Source organism: Psammomys obesus, unplaced genomic scaffold (assembly GCF_907164565.1).
Source record: "Psammomys obesus unplaced genomic scaffold, mPsaObe1.curated_primary_1811, whole genome shotgun sequence".
Lineage (NCBI taxonomy): Eukaryota > Metazoa > Chordata > Mammalia > Rodentia > Muridae > Psammomys > Psammomys obesus.
In genome coordinates, this window is record NW_026596034.1 from 23,704,515 (window position 1) to 23,719,674 (window position 15,160).

Sequence of the window (15,160 nt, forward strand, 5' to 3'; positions counted from 1 at the left end):
ACACACACACACACACACACACACACACACACACACACACACACACATACATATATAAATGCAGTGGCAGAAGTCTGTCTCCCAACATGCCAAGGCAAAATAGAAGGCAGAGATGGGGAGCTGCCAGGAAGCTCAAAGGCCAGCTAGGCTCAACTACACAGTCCTGAAACAGACAGGGGAACCCTGGCATCAACAGGTGGAAGGTGAGAACTTTCTACCGAAAGTTGTCCTGTGACACACACACTTTTTTTAAAAATATGAAAATGTTCTGGGGCTGCAGATACAATTCCAGGAAGACTGGAATGAGCCAAGGCCTTGGCTCCGCGCGCTGAGGACTGGGTGCACCTTGCTTAGGAGAGACTGTCTGACCGTGCGCGCCAGCGGCCTGGCCATCTCATAAGCTCTCGGAGGAAGCGTGGGCGCTGCCGTGCCGATGCCAGCTTCTCCTCCTCACACCGTGGGTCAGCTTTCCGTTATTGTCTGGAGATCTGAGCTCCAAGGAAAGCTCAGCTAATAAACTCCCTGGGGGTTCACCCACAAGCTACCTGGATTGGCCAGAGAACGATGTTCATGTCCCCATGGATACCCTGAAGGGAATACATGGAGCCGCTGCCCCCAGTGGTGATGGAGAGCAAGGTCTTCTTATTCTGAAAGAGAAAAACAACCGTCACCCCCTGGGCCCCGTGAGTTAATGAACTAAAGGAAGCCCCAGGGAGAGGGATGGATGAGTCCACCCTATTGGAGCTATTACTTCAGGCTTCGGCTCCTCTGCGGCCTCAGTGTGACTCTGCACAATGTTCCAATTAAGGCCGTGACCAGCATGTGGCTGTGGAGAGCCATGACCACAGCACAAATCATAAACAAACGCACTTAAAACTTCAGGAGATAACCGGGCACGGGTGGTGCACGCCTTCAATCCCAGTGCTGGGGAGGCAGAGGCAGGAGGATCTCTGAATTCGAGGCCAGCCTGGTCTACAGAGAGAGTTCCAGGACAGCCAGGGCTAAACAACATTAGGAGGTTGTGTGTGTGTGTGTGTGTGTGTGTGTGTGTGTGTAAAAAACACAGGCAGTTCTCAAGTGTGAACTTTGCAGATGACAGTATTGTCACAATATCAAAAGATATCAAAAGAATGGACATGTTGGCCTGGAGAGATGGCTTAGAGGTTGAGGACACTAGCTGCTCTTGCAACAGTCCTGAGTTCAATTCCCAGCAACCACATGGTGGCTCATAACCATTTATAGTGAGATCCGGTGCCATCTTTCTGGTGTGTAGGCACATGTGCAGGCAGAACACTGTAAAAATAAATACATTAAAAAAAAAAAAAAAAAGACAGCGACTAGCTAAGGAACCCACACTGGGCTGTGGCCGGGAGTTCAGGCTGTCCCAGTCAGTGTAAGCGGTGTCGCTGCTTTGGTGGTACTGGCGGCTGTGCCTGCACAGGGCTTACACCTCAAAGGTTACCAGATGAGCCAAGCATAGCGGTGCGCACCTTCAACCCCAGCACCCAGGAGGCAGAGACAGGTGGAGCTCTCTGAGTGAGTTCCAGGCTAGCCTGGGCTACACGCCTGTGTGAATAAACAGAGAGCGGTCTGGAGAGATGCTCTCCTGAACACCCAGGTTCAAGTCCTCAGCACCCACGAGGCCGCTCTCAACTGTCTTGTAACCCCAGTTCCAGAAAGTGCTGACCCCCTTTTCTGGACTCCTGGGACACTGCACACATGTGGTACACGGACAGACAAGCAGGCACAACACCCATATACATAAAACAAAAAATATGTAGACGTGAAAAAAAAAAATCAGACAAATCCAAGGCATCGTGTCATTCGATTTATAAGAAGTACACAGTGCCCCCTCCCTGGTCTTAGCCATGCTCTCGGGACAGAATCGACCCAGGAAATGCCCAGCGGTTCACCTACCTTGAAAGGGCCCTGGTCATACATGGTGGCATATGTGTAGGCAAATCCTCCTACGAGCACTCTGTCAAACCACCCTTTCAGAATGGCAGGCACTCCAAACCAGTGCATTGGGAACTGTGGGGCAAAAGGCATCCATGAGGTCAGGCCAGGGGTCTCCCCCACCCTCCCTTCCCCCTGTGGCCAAGAGGAGCTTAGGTGCTGAGCAACTGTCCAGTGTCACCACAGGGCACTTTGGCCCATGTCACTTCCTCTGGAAAAGTTAACACATTTTAGCAAAATGGGGTGGGGGTGGCCAGGGGGCGTGCCTTGCTCCCTCAGGATGAACTACTTGGGTGTGGTAGTGAGCGCCAGTTATGCTGAAACTCAGGAGGCCAAAAGAGACAAGAGATTGAATAATCAAGACCAGCCTGGGCTATGTACCAAGACCATCTCAAAAAAGCAAGAAAAGAAGTAGAAATACAATGGGCATGGGGCTAAGCAAGCGCAATCCCAGCAGCTCGGGAGGCTGGGACTGAGAGACTGTGAGTTCGAAGCTCAGACCAGACAGCAGAGTAAGGCCGTCTCAAAAATAGTCCTAGCACTTGGAAGGCAGAGGCAGGTCAAGTTTGAGGCCAGCCTAGTCTACATAGCGAGTTCCAGGTCAGCCACAACTATACGCTGAGGCCTAGTCACAAAACAACAACAAATGAAAAGAAAGACAGGGTTAGAGAGAAGGCTCACAGGTGAAGAGCATGTACTTCTCTTCCAGAAGACCCAGGTTCAGCCCTAGCATTCACGTCGAGTGGCTCGGAACTCTAGCTCCAAGGGACCCAACACCTACTTCTGGTCTTCACAGGCGCCCACACCTACACACACACCCACTCACAGACACACAGCTTGTATAATCTGTCAGATGTGGTGGAGCACACCTTTAATCCCGGCTCTCTGTGAGTTCTAGGCCAGCTTGTTCAACACCATGAATCCAGGTCAGCCAGGGCTACACAGGGAGACCCTGTCTCAAAACAAACAAAACTAAAGAAAACTATATCATACTTATATTAGTATTATATGTAGGACTAATATAGAGTCATAGATAGTACTTGACTCAGAATAACAAGGAGAAAATTCTATCCTTGGTTGGCCAGCTCGGCTCTCTCTTTTTCTCCCTCTTAAAAACTGCGAACACCGGGGCTGGAGAGAGGCCTCGGCAGTTAGGAGCACCTGCTGCTCATGACTTCTGATAATCTAACTCCAGTCCCAAAGACTCTGACACTCTTTTCTGCTCCCCGAGGCACTGCATGTACTTGGTACACACGCTGGCAAATGTCATTTGCATAAAAAAGTTTTTAAAAAAATTCTTGATTAAAAGAAAAAAAAAAAAGCCTGGTGGCGGAGGCAGCAGCATGCATCTTTAATCCCAGCGCTTGGGAGGCAGAGGCAGGGGGATCTCTGAGTTGGGAGGTCAACCTGGTCTACATCTAGAAACTCTGTCTCAAAAAAAACAGAACAAGAACTACAGACATTAGCTGGGTCTGAATAAGGCTGCATGCAAATAAGAGCCATTTCCGTGAAATCTAGCTGGTAGCAACGTCCAAGTGTTGAGGACGGCAGGCAGGTTTGCTTCCGTGAGCAATGACCGAATGTTCTCCCACCAGCTTGTGGTAGCAAGTGCGTGTGCACACAGATCCACGATCCTATCATCTAGAATAAACGAAGCCCCTCAGAGCGCACTCCTCCCCAGCTCCTCAAAACGCCATCTTACCTGCCCTCTGGTCCCAGGAAAAGCAGGGTCTGTTCTAGCGTTTACTCTCCTCAACACATGATTCAAAGCTCATGAACACAAGCAGGAAGGAAACCAGGACTAAGGAAGGATTTGTGGGCCTTGGAGAGAAGGCTCAGTCTGTAAAGAGTTGGTCCCACAAGTACCTGAGTTCAATTCCCAGGTACCCATGTGAAAAGCTGGGTGTGGTCAGCGTGTTTCTAATCTAGTCATGGGGAGGTCCAAAGAGGTGAATTCCTGGGGATCTCTGACTAGCCAGCCTAGCTGAATTGGTGAGCTCCAGGCCAACAAGAGACCCTGTCTCCAAGGAGATGGTTAGGATTCCAACCTCTGGCCTCCACACACACATGTATATATAAATATAACACAACAACAACAAAAAATAATTTTTAGAGCTGAAGCAGCTTCCTTCCACTTTCAAAAGGTTTCTGACCTAAAATAAAAAGGCTGCAGAGGTCCCAGATATTATTTGTTTTTAAAGGTGATGGTGGTTCACACCTTTAGTTCTAGCGCTCAGGAGGCAGAGGCAGGCAGATCTCTGTGAGTTCAAGGCCAGCCTGGTCTACAGAGTGAGTTCCAGGACAGCCAGAGCCCTGTGTACAAGGAAACCCTATTTCAAAAAAACAAACAAAGAGACATAGTTTCACATAGACCAGGCTATCCCTGAACTCCTGCTCCCCCTGCCTTCACTTCTCCAGTGTTAGGATAGACCATACTCAGCTCAGAGGTCAAGTTTATAACAAGAAGAAGAAGAAAAAAAAAAAAATACAAGATTGAACTGGCTGGGTCAGGTGTGCTTACACTCTCCTTAAACGCGATGTCATCTTCCACCACTGTGTACGTGTCTTTCACAGCCTTGGCCTGTGGAAGATCAACCTGAGGCTCACACGGTATTTAAGTCTAAAACATGGTGACTCTGAGACAGGAACTAGAAGCCACTCCTGTGGCTGCCTTGGCTGTCCAGGATGGCACAGGGCTAGGGCACCCTCCCAGCATGTATGAAGGCCTGGGTTCGACCCTCAGCACCACACAAACTGGATGGTGCACGCCTATAATCCCAGCACGAGGGTAGGGGCACACCTAATTCCTCAGCCCACCTGCTGAGAGGCGCCACTGCTGCGTGGGGAAGAAACCTCCAGCAGCGTCAGCCATGCAGCCGGGGTACTGAACATTCGGGGAAGTCACTGTCGCCCCGTGAACTGTCCCGGATGGGGAAGGGGCAGAAGGACAAACTTTAAGAGCACCCACACGGAGAGGCTACTAACTGGGTACCCTGGGAGAAAAGCTGGAAACTTCTGTGCCATCTCTGGAGCCGTGTAAAGTATATTGTACATGCAAAGTCTAATGTAGTCCCGGCACTGAGGACACAGAGGCAGGAGGATCAGGAGTTCCAGGACACCCTAAACTACATAGCCAGACCCTGACTCATAAAAATAATCAAACAAAGTGTGCCAGGGCCAGGCGTGTCGGCACACCGATACTCCCAGCCTGTTCCCAAGCCAGCCTGTTCTATATAGTGAGTTCCAAGCCAGACAGGACTGCATGGCAAGACCGTCTCAAAGAACAAAAGTGGGGACTGTCAACAGATAAAGGAACTTGCCAGCAAGCCTGATGCCTTGAATTCTATCCCCAGGACTGTATTGTGGGGGAAGAGAATCAACTCCTGATTATTGTCCTCCAGGCATAGAGTAATACACACACACACAGGCGCACGCACACTCACGCACACGCAGACACACACACCACATCAGCTCAAATGCATGTTCTCTAACTGACATCACAGAGTCCGAGAGAATGCAAGCGGATCTAGGACAATAATGACAAATGCCCCAGGCACAGCTCTCTTATGAGCCCTGTCCCAGCCATACCTGAAATATCACAAGGTCTGCAGCTTCCAGCTTTTTCTGTTCAGCCACAATATCTGGGCTCAGGCGGCCTTCCTTATATGCTAGAGCTGACTCAGCAGGATACTGAAAGTTCTCAGAGTCCTTCAGGTTACCTGTTGGAAGGAAAGAGGGATTGAGGCTGGGTCACAGGGTCCGCTGTCAATGAAGAGAAACAGTTCTTACCTGTGATGTCCTGTCTGGAAATGAGGGGGTTAAAATTCATAGCGTAGAGGTCAGATTCAACCACCTCCCATCCTTTCTTCTTCAGAGCCTCTACAGCAGCCTCCTTCATGGCATAGTTGAATGACGTCTTCTCTGAATGGGCCAATACAATCAGAGCTCTTCTCACTGATGAGAGATATGTGAGACATGGAAAGAAAATCAAAATGGGATTTTCTGCTTGGGACTAGACAGGTTTCCCACCCTAGTTTTTCAGATTGGAGAACAGTGGCTAGGATTATCAGTTCAGGGTGGTGAGATGGCTCAGGTGGTGAGAAAGGCTCTTGCTGCCAAGCCAGAGGAACTGAGGAAAATCCCCAGTGGTGGAAGGAGAGAGCCAGCCTCTGGACTAAGCACACAGACACACACACATGCACTAAATGTAATTAATTTTTTTTAAAAAAATCTGAAGTTCAGGGGCTGGAGAGATGGCTCCTCTGTTAAGAGCACTATCTGCTCTTCCAAAGGTCATGAGTTCAATTCCCGGCAACCACATGGTGGCTCACAACCATCTATAATGTGAACTGATTCCCTCTTCTGGCAGGTGTAAATGCAGATAGAACACTCATATACATAAAAAATAAATCTTAAAAAAAAAAATCTGAAGTCCAGAAGGCTCCAAAATCCAAAATATTGTGAACATCATGTCAGCACCCAAAAAAAGTTTCCTGGGTGGTAGTGACTCATGCCTTTAATCCCAGCACTTGGAAGGCAGAGGCAAGTGGATCTCTGTGAGTTCAAGGCCAGGCTGATCTACAGAGCTAGTTCAAGAACAGCCAGAGCTACATCCAAGAAATCCTGTCCCCAGAAACAAAACAAAACAAAACAAAACAGTTTCCCCAAATGCCAGGTGCACACCTTTAATCCTGACACTTAGGAGACAGAGGCAGGCAGGTGGCTCTCCATGTTCAAGGCCAGCCAGGACTTCATATGGAAACCCTGTCCCAAATTTTTTATTTATTTTGCAGTTGAAGAAAGGTGTTTATTGAGAGTGAGGAAACATACACACAGCAGATGCACAGAGAAAAAAAAATTACAGCAAAGGGACAGAAAGGGCACACTGAGGGGTAGATGTGGCCTCAGAAAGCCTGAAAATGCCCTGTTCCAAAATTACAGAAAAAAAACATAAGGCTGAGAGTGTAACTCATGGCAGAATGCTTGCCTAGCTCCTGGCTTCTTAGCAGCATTTAAAGAGGATTCGAATTTTAGAGCACCTCTGACTACAGCTCTTCTATCTGGACGGACCAGCAAAGCTTCAGCAACCAGGAAGCTGGGCACCATGAGGGAAGAAGGATGAGCGAGAGGTTACTGGAACCCATCTGTATTAGTTCACCCACTGTCTCATGACAGTTCTGTTGCAGTGAAGAGACCAAGGCAACTCTTATAAAAGTAAGCATTTAACTGGGGCCGGCTTATAGTTTCAGAGGGTTAGTCCATTACCATCGTGCCAGGGAGCATGGCGTCACTTGCAACACTGGCACAGAAGCTGAGAACTACATCCTGATCCACAGGAAGAGAAAGAGGGGGCAACAGAGGGCCTGACTTGGGCGATTGAAACCTCAAAGCCCACCCTGAAGTGACATACTTCCTCCAACAAGGCCACACCTCCTTCCAATCCTTCCAAATCCTTTTAATCCTTTCAAACAGTGGCCACTCTCTATTGACTAAGTGTTCGAATATATGAGCCTCCAGGGGCCATTCTTATTCAAACTGCCCTGCTTACTGTTGCTACAACTGAACACCACAGACTAGATGGTTACAAAAAAGGAAGGTTTATTCAGTTCCCACTAGGAGTTGGGAAGAGGCAGCCCCCTGGTACAGGCCTTCTTGAGGATGGGACTCTGAAGAGTCCTAAGACAGCGCTGGGTAACACAAGGCTAGAGGGGCAGATCCCAGACAGAACCATACCGGCTCTTACAACGCACCCAACTCTAAAACAACCTCTCCACACACAAATGCACAGTTCATTTCTGAGGAGAGAGCCATTTTGACCCAACCACCTCTCACCCTGTGAGAGAGGGTCTCATGTAGCCAAGGCTAGCTTCAAACTCATCATGTAATAGAGGATAACCTTGAACCCCTGATCCTCCTATGTCTACCTTGCAAACGCTGAGATCTCCAGGCCCACTCCAGTCACCTCATTAATGTCCCATTTAGTTCTTCTTCTCAATATGTCCCCACAGTGATTAAATTCCAGTGTGTGTATGTGCACTCACTCGTGTGTGCGCGTGTCTGTGTGTGTTTATATGTGAGTACACACATGTGGAGGCCAGAGGGCAACCTTGGGGGTCATTCCTCAGGCACCTTCTACCCTGTTTGAAATCTGGTCTCTCACTAGCCTGGAAATGACCAAGTAGGCCAGGCCGGCTGCTGGCAAGCCCAGGGACTTTCCTGACTCTGTTTCCCCACACTGAGACTATAAGCACAGGCTGCCCACCATACCTGGCCTCTTTAAAACAGCAACAACAAAGCATGGGTTCTAGGGGACCTCAGCTCAGGTCCTTATCCTTGTAGCATCATGTCCACTGCAGCTGTAAATAAAAGTGCCCATGACTGAGAGGAGCACTTGAGTCCAGCTTCAGTTCTGCATGCCTTGGTTCTGGCTTCCACTTATGAGGATTTGAACATGAAATGGCGCACAGCTAGGTCTAGGTGTTCCTGTCTGGAAATCCCAGCGTTTGAGAGGCAGAAGCAGGAGGTTCCCACCAGCCTGAGGTGCAAAACTGGGCCTGTCTCAAAACAATAAAAAGTCCCTCCGGGCAAAGTCCCCAGATGACAGTGCTACTCTAGAAGGTGGCAGAACTCTGAGCGCAGAGGGTTGGGGGGCCCAGGTGAGGGCGGCTGGAAGAAGTGAGTCACTGGGGTGTGCCTCTGAACTGGCCCTCTGGTGCTTCTCTCCCTTCTCTGCCATGGGACGAGGAGTCTACCACAGGCTCCCAACTCCATCTGGTCACAGCTGTGAGAAGTAGCTAATAAGGATGGGAAGGGGCTGGGAGAGCAGCAAGGCTGTCAGAGCCTCAGGATGTAAGTGTGAGCACAGCGGGTAATGCCTCCAGGAGCTGTGAGAGGCTCCTGGCGAAAAGCAGAGGGCCGTTTACCTCAGGTCCATGTGTTCCCTGGATTGCTCTTGGACATCGTGTCTCCAGGTTCAAATTCAGTTGTAAGACGTGTTTATTCTCATTGGCCGTTGGAACACAGCTATAGAACCCAATCTGGTAAAGGAGATGCCGAGTGCTGTCCTCGGGGGACCCTGCATTTGGACGTGGCCTCTGCCTTGCTCTCGTGCTTACCCAGACGGACTCTCTTACACGCCAGGCAACTGTGTTTAAACGGGACTGGCCGGAGAACCTTCCGGGGAAGGGCTGCCCCGCTGATATTTGGCATGTGCTTCTTGGCATTTATTTACATGTTTTCCTGAACTCGGCCTTCCTGGGATCCCTGCTCTTTGTTACCCTCTTGTATAAACTGAACGTACCATTGTGGAGTGTAGGCTGAGCGTAAACTTGCACCCTGGGTGTGAACTTATATATGGAAACTGAGGTAAGCTTGCCTACAGCGTGAGACTGCAGAACTACCCATTGTTTATGCAACTCAAATCCCAGGTCGCAAAGACAGGTCCTCAGAAGAACGTGAAAAACAGACGACGGTGTGGTCCTCCGATCTTCACACAAGTGTCGAGGCACCTTCACTTACACATACACACAGGCATGCACGCACGCACCACTCTAAAACCAAGTGAACCCTAAAAGGAAAACGGAAGGAAGGGATGGAGGGAGAAGCATAAAGAAAGCATTCCGAGTCAGTGAGAAATTTGTGTCTAATGAGGTTGGCATTTTGGTTTTTGTGGGGTTGTTCGTTTGTTTTTGTGAGACAGAGTTTCACTGTATAGCCTGAGTGCCAGGATTAAAGGTGTGCATCTCCAGAGCATGGCTACCACCACCAAACAATGTTGGCATATTTAATTGGCCACCTACACGAAAAATCATCTCCCTAGAAAATCACCATGCTGATACCCTTACCAGGATGGTGACTAAGTTACAAAAGGACCCTCTGAGTGCTGTAAGTACAGTTTCTTGGGCTGGTGTTAAATAACTTTTTATTTTAGGATTTATTTTTGTGTATGTGTCATTTGTATGCAGCTTCTACTGGAGGCCAGAAGGGGGCGCTGAACCCCTGGAGCTGGAGTTGCAGGCATTTGTGGGGTGCCCGGCTTGAGCTTGCTCTGTGGGTGCTGCAATCTGAACTCTGGTCCTCAGGATTATGCAGCAAATGATAACCCAACCATCTCTCAGCCTCTGGTTTTCATTTGAATTATTTCACAAACAGAAATCACTTCCAGGATGATTACAGACCTCAATGTTTGTTCTGGGCTGAGTTCTGAAACGAATCAGGAATTCCTGTCAGCCCTTCTGGGCAACACCAGCTTCTGCTTTGCATCTCACCGGAGCTGGCGAATCTAATAACTCTGAGTCTGCTTTCGGTTTGATGCTGGAGAAGCAATCTGAAGCCCCACACCCTCTAGGACTGAGCCAGCCCCACAGCCCTGGCACGGTTTTGCCAGCGCCTTTTGCTCCCCGATCGACAGGTTGTTTATTGTTCCATGAATCCTGAAACGGGTCACTCTTGCTCCTCTCCTGCACCTGTGCTTGATTCCAAGGCCACTCACCCCTGAAATGATCAGAAACCAAGCTCTCAGCTGTGCCGTTGTTAACTGGGGACTCATTACTGTGGAGCCTGAACTAATTTTTGGCCGGGTGTGGTGGTGAAAGCCTTTAATCCCAGCACTTGTGAGACAGACATGGATCTCTGTGAGTGAGAGGCCAGCTCTGTGGGTGCTGGGGATTAAGCTCTGCAAAGCAGCCAGTGTGCTCAACCAATGAGCCGGCTCTCTGCCCCCTTCCTTTTGTTCGTTTTGTTTTCTGAGACAGAGTCTCTCTGTGCAGCCCTGCTTGCCCTAGAGCTTGTTATGTACAGCAGGCTGGCCTCACACTTACAGAGATCCATCCGCCTCAATCTCCCAAGTGCTTTTAAATTACATTACTTAGTGTGTGTGTGTGTGTGTGTGTGTGTTTTGGACAGAACTTGCCAGAGTTTGTTCTTTCTTTCCCTGTTGAGTCCCAGAGATGGGAGCTCGGGTCATGGAGCCTGGTAGCTGGTACTCTCATCCAACAACATTCTCGCCAACCCTGACCCTAAATGTTGGTTGCTGAAGCTCTCTGGAGAGCCACCTGGAGACAAACCTCCATCCTCATCTACAGCTCCTACTCTTATTTTCGGTCGCCAGCCAATCTGAATGCCAGCATGGCCCCTAGCCCCCTGCAATGAGCCTCACAGCTTCACTGAGGCTCGCTGAAGAGACTTCCTCCATCAGACCGGCCTATGCGCATGTCGGTGGCGGCTTGATGAGTGATTAATCTTGACTAGTGATTGTTGTGGGAGGGTCAACTCACTGTGGTTGGTGTCACCCTTGGAAAGGTGCCACTAGGTTATATCAAAAAATAGGCTGAAGAGTCAGAGAGCAAGCCAGTAAGCAGAGTTTCTTCTGCTTCAGTTCCTGCCTTGACGTCCCTTGGTGTTGAACCCAGAACTACAGGAGGAAGCATGCCCTTCCCCCTCTCCCCCAGGTGCTTTCGGTCAGTGTTCTATCACCACAACAGAAAGCAAAGTAGGATGCCTGTTAGGGCCTACGGTTGCCAGCACCTTTCTGTTTCATTTTGTTTTCATTATTTTGTTAAGGGAAAACAGCAGACACAGCCTGCTGAAAACCCTCCTCTGCCGCCTGAACCTTACTGCTGCCAGAACTCAGAGGGAAGCTCTGTTGGGAAGCAGGCTGGGAGGCTAGCTGGTCAAGACAGCACCAGATGCCAGTCAAGAACTAGACAAAATCATGATGGTAACCGCCAAGGGTCTCTCCCCTTCCTCACCCCTGGGTTGATGGCAAAGTGTTGGGGGAGGGGGATTTTCCCCTCCACAGTCACAGTAGAACTCCCCAAGGGCCAGGCCAGCTGGAGTTGGGTTCCAGTCCTGTCACACTGCTTCCCAGCTCAAGCCCTCCTCATCACTACATCTTCCCATTTTCTTCCCTAAGTTGGCAATCCATTTCTTGGTCTGTTCAGGTTCTGTTCTTGTTGTTTTGAGACAGTCTCTATCATGTAGCTCTGTGTGTCCTGGAACTGGCTCTGTACACCAGGCTGGCTTCGAACTTAAAAAGACCCGGCTGCCTCAGCATCCCGAGTCCTGGAATTAAAGGCCTGTGTCACCAAGCCCGGCAAAACTCCCTATAAATTGCCTGTTTTCATTTTTAGATATTTAGCAAAAGCTGAAATACTATCTGACCTAGGCTAGGCGGGGAATGTGCACGGTGCTCAGGTAGTAGAGTGCTTGCCTATCACGTCCGAAGTCCTGCTTTCAAGCCAATTTCCAGTGCCATATAAACCAGGCGTAGTGATGCACACCCGTAATCCTGGCGCTTAGGCTGTGGAGGCACGAAGACCCTCAATTGAAGGCTGCCCTTCGCTCTGCAGCAATTTTATGGCCAACCTGGGTACATGAGGCTATGTCTGAATAGTCCAAACAAGGTGCGGAAAGTGGCCAGCCAGCTCTGTTAGGGAAGGGTACAGAAGGAGCAATGGCTGGGGTTCCCCATGGGTGATCGCTTCACTTCTCCTCCTCCGCGGACGCAAGCAACAAAACTCCCAGCAAGCCTGCGTCCTCCTCGGGAAGGATCATGCTGGAGCTGGCGCCCGTACTCACCAGCCATGGCTCCGGATATTGAGGGTGAACCTTAGTGCCAAGCGCCGATTGGCTGAACAGCTGGTTGTCAGGAGGGCACAGAGGAGTTTCGCTGGGGAGAGTGTAAGCTGGGCGAGCTGAGCTCCTGCAGGCTTTATACCCGGCCGAGCCCCGCCCCGGCCCGTCCACTGAGAGGGGAAGCCAGCGAGGGCGGGGCTGGATTCCGGAACCGAGGCCCTTGGGGAGAGGACACGAAGTTATTGTCAGCTAAGGGCTGGAATAGGAGTCCTGGGATAGGACTCCTGCATAGGCAAAGTCAAAAGGGCTCTCTAGGACCCGGGGAGTGAGAGGGGATTTGAGGAGATGGGAACATACTGGGTAAACTCATCTGCCCCCCCTGCCCTGGCCCTCCCCCTGCCCTGGCCCTCCTGGGCACGAAATGGAAATTTCCAACAGAAATATCCGACCTGTGTGGGCTAGTCCCTGCTCAGCCCTGGGAAGTAGCCTCTGCACGCACAGGGAAGGGTGGGGCTGGCAGAGGAGGGACTCGGATTTCGCCAAGTCACTGTGACTCCGGGGAGAGGCTTGTCCTGGTGTGCGGTTTCTTCTTCGCAGCGTTCTGATTCTGCTCTTAGAAACGTCGCAAAGACTGACCCCTGCGGGTATAGGCTTGGCTCGCCTCGATGCTGCCCCTGGTGGTGGCCAGGTCACAGAGAACTGACCAGTGTGGCCCTCCCGGAAGCTAGAGCCAAGCTGGCGGGGGAGACAGTGAACACGGGGAAGTATTTCAGTAGCCAGGCAGGTGAACTTCTAATAACTTTACAGAGAGATTTACAACAGAACGTAGAACAGAATAAAAAGGCTTCAAATCCCAGTAAGTAAGGGGGCTGGAGAGATGGCTCAGAGGTTAAGGGCACTGGCTGTTCTTCCAAATGGTCCTCAGTTCAATTCCCAGCAACCACATGGTGGCTCATCAACCATCTGTAGTGCCCTCTTCTGGCCTGCAGGCGTACATGCATGCTGTATATATAGACACGCCGCATAAATAATAAGTAAATCTAAACAATTATTTTTAAAAATCTCAGTAAGTAAAACTTACGCTTGGGCATAGTAGCCCACGCCTTTAATCCCAGCAGCCAGGAGTCAGCGGCAGGTGGATCCCTGAGTTCAGGACCAACCTACTCCACCGGTGAGTTCTAGGAGGGTCTGTGCTACAGAACAAAAGGGAGATGGTCTTTAAATCTAAGGGGGCTGGAGAGAGGTGTTGAGTGAACTGGCAGCTTTTCCAGAAACTCCGTTCAGTCCCCAGCACCTAGCAGGGCCGTCCACACCGCCTGTAACCCGGCTCCAGGGGATCCAGCCTGACACAGCCAGGGTACGGTGCACACACAGAGACACAGGGAGGGTTTTTTTGTTTTGTTTTGTTTTGTTTTGTTTTTTAATGTCATGCAAGAGAAATAATATGTTAGCATGAGCCATTACCCAGCATTTGGGCTTCCTCCCAATCAGCTATGTCACAAGACTGGGAAAGGGGAGGGACTATGCTAACAGAGGTGCCTATTTAACACATCAAAGCTGACCTCAAACCATCAGATTCTCCCAGCATCCCTCAGTCCCTACCTGTTAAGGGGCATGGCTGGCATACCCTGCCCCCTACCCTGAACTATGCAGCCCAGCGCCTGGGCTGCCCTCACCCCAGGATTCTTCTCCATACAGTCCAGACATTTTGCTACTCTGGTCTCCTGGCTCTCCCCTGCCCATTCTCCTTAGATGGCCCAGCTCAGAGACATCATCCCTCTGGACATCTGCCAGATGTTTCTGACACTGGCTATGCGCTCTCTTTTATCTACAATAAACCTCTTGAGACTCCAGTTTACAAAGACCCAGAAACTGTGTCTGTCAGTGAGAGACCAAAGAATTGAAAATTGGTTTTTGGAGTATTAGTTTGGGGTTTGGAGCACAGGACAGAGTGAAGGCCAGCCAGGTGGAGGCATGTCCAGACATGTAGGGAAAGGAACTCTCTTTACTGCATTCTTTTCCTGCCCACTAGAGATACAGTTGCTAGGAAACGGATCCAGAAGGCCAGGCCAGAATCGCTTATGGTCCTGGCGCCTAAGGTAAACCAGTCATTTCAAAAGTACTTTCCCTTACCCAGTCATGTAACACCAAGACCTGTAACTCCCTGCTTGCCCCCCCCCTCCCCCCCGCTTTAAAAACCTTGTGCCTCTAGACCTTGGGTCGCATTCCTCTCCAGCTTACACAGAAAGTTTGGGACCCGTGCTCAAACACATACAATTAACCCTCATGTATTTGCAGCAGAGCTTTTTTTTTTTTTTTCAGGGTCGCACTATATAGCCTAGGCTAGTCTCAAACTTGCAACCCTCTGTCTCAGCTTCCGGGAATACAGGCCGTACCGTCATACCCAGCAAAACATTCCCTGTGGCTTATAACAAGAGCTCAACTAAAATGACCTTCATAGATCGTGAAGGATTTTTTTTTTTTTTTTCTGATGTAGCAAATCACATTTTGGTTGCAGCTCATAGAAGGCGGGCGAGGTAGGTCAGTCTTCTTCCAGGAGGCTGTTTGTACATTCACCAGAAGGAACAAGACCTCCAGGCAAGAACTCAATTGTTACCAAAGAAAAGCT

General features: G+C 50.0%; 1 protein-coding gene across 1 annotated transcript in view; it reads right to left on the reverse strand.

Annotated features, from left to right (window-relative positions):
* The window catches only part of Nqo1 (NAD(P)H quinone dehydrogenase 1), a 15,290-nt gene extending 2,157 nt beyond the window's left edge, over positions 1-13,133 (reverse strand). Inside the window, exons 1-6 of the mRNA XM_055621579.1 lie at positions 12,981-13,133; positions 12,535-12,750; positions 5,746-5,910; positions 5,545-5,675; positions 1,918-2,031; positions 546-647 (exon numbers count right to left, since the gene is read on the reverse strand). Coding sequence (XP_055477554.1) covers positions 546-647; positions 1,918-2,031; positions 5,545-5,675; positions 5,746-5,910; positions 12,535-12,541 — 519 coding nt within the window. The 5' untranslated portion in view covers positions 12,542-12,750; positions 12,981-13,133. The remainder of the gene's footprint in view (positions 1-545; positions 648-1,917; positions 2,032-5,544; positions 5,676-5,745; positions 5,911-12,534; positions 12,751-12,980) is intronic.
* Between the last annotated feature and the right edge of the window lie 2,027 nt (positions 13,134-15,160).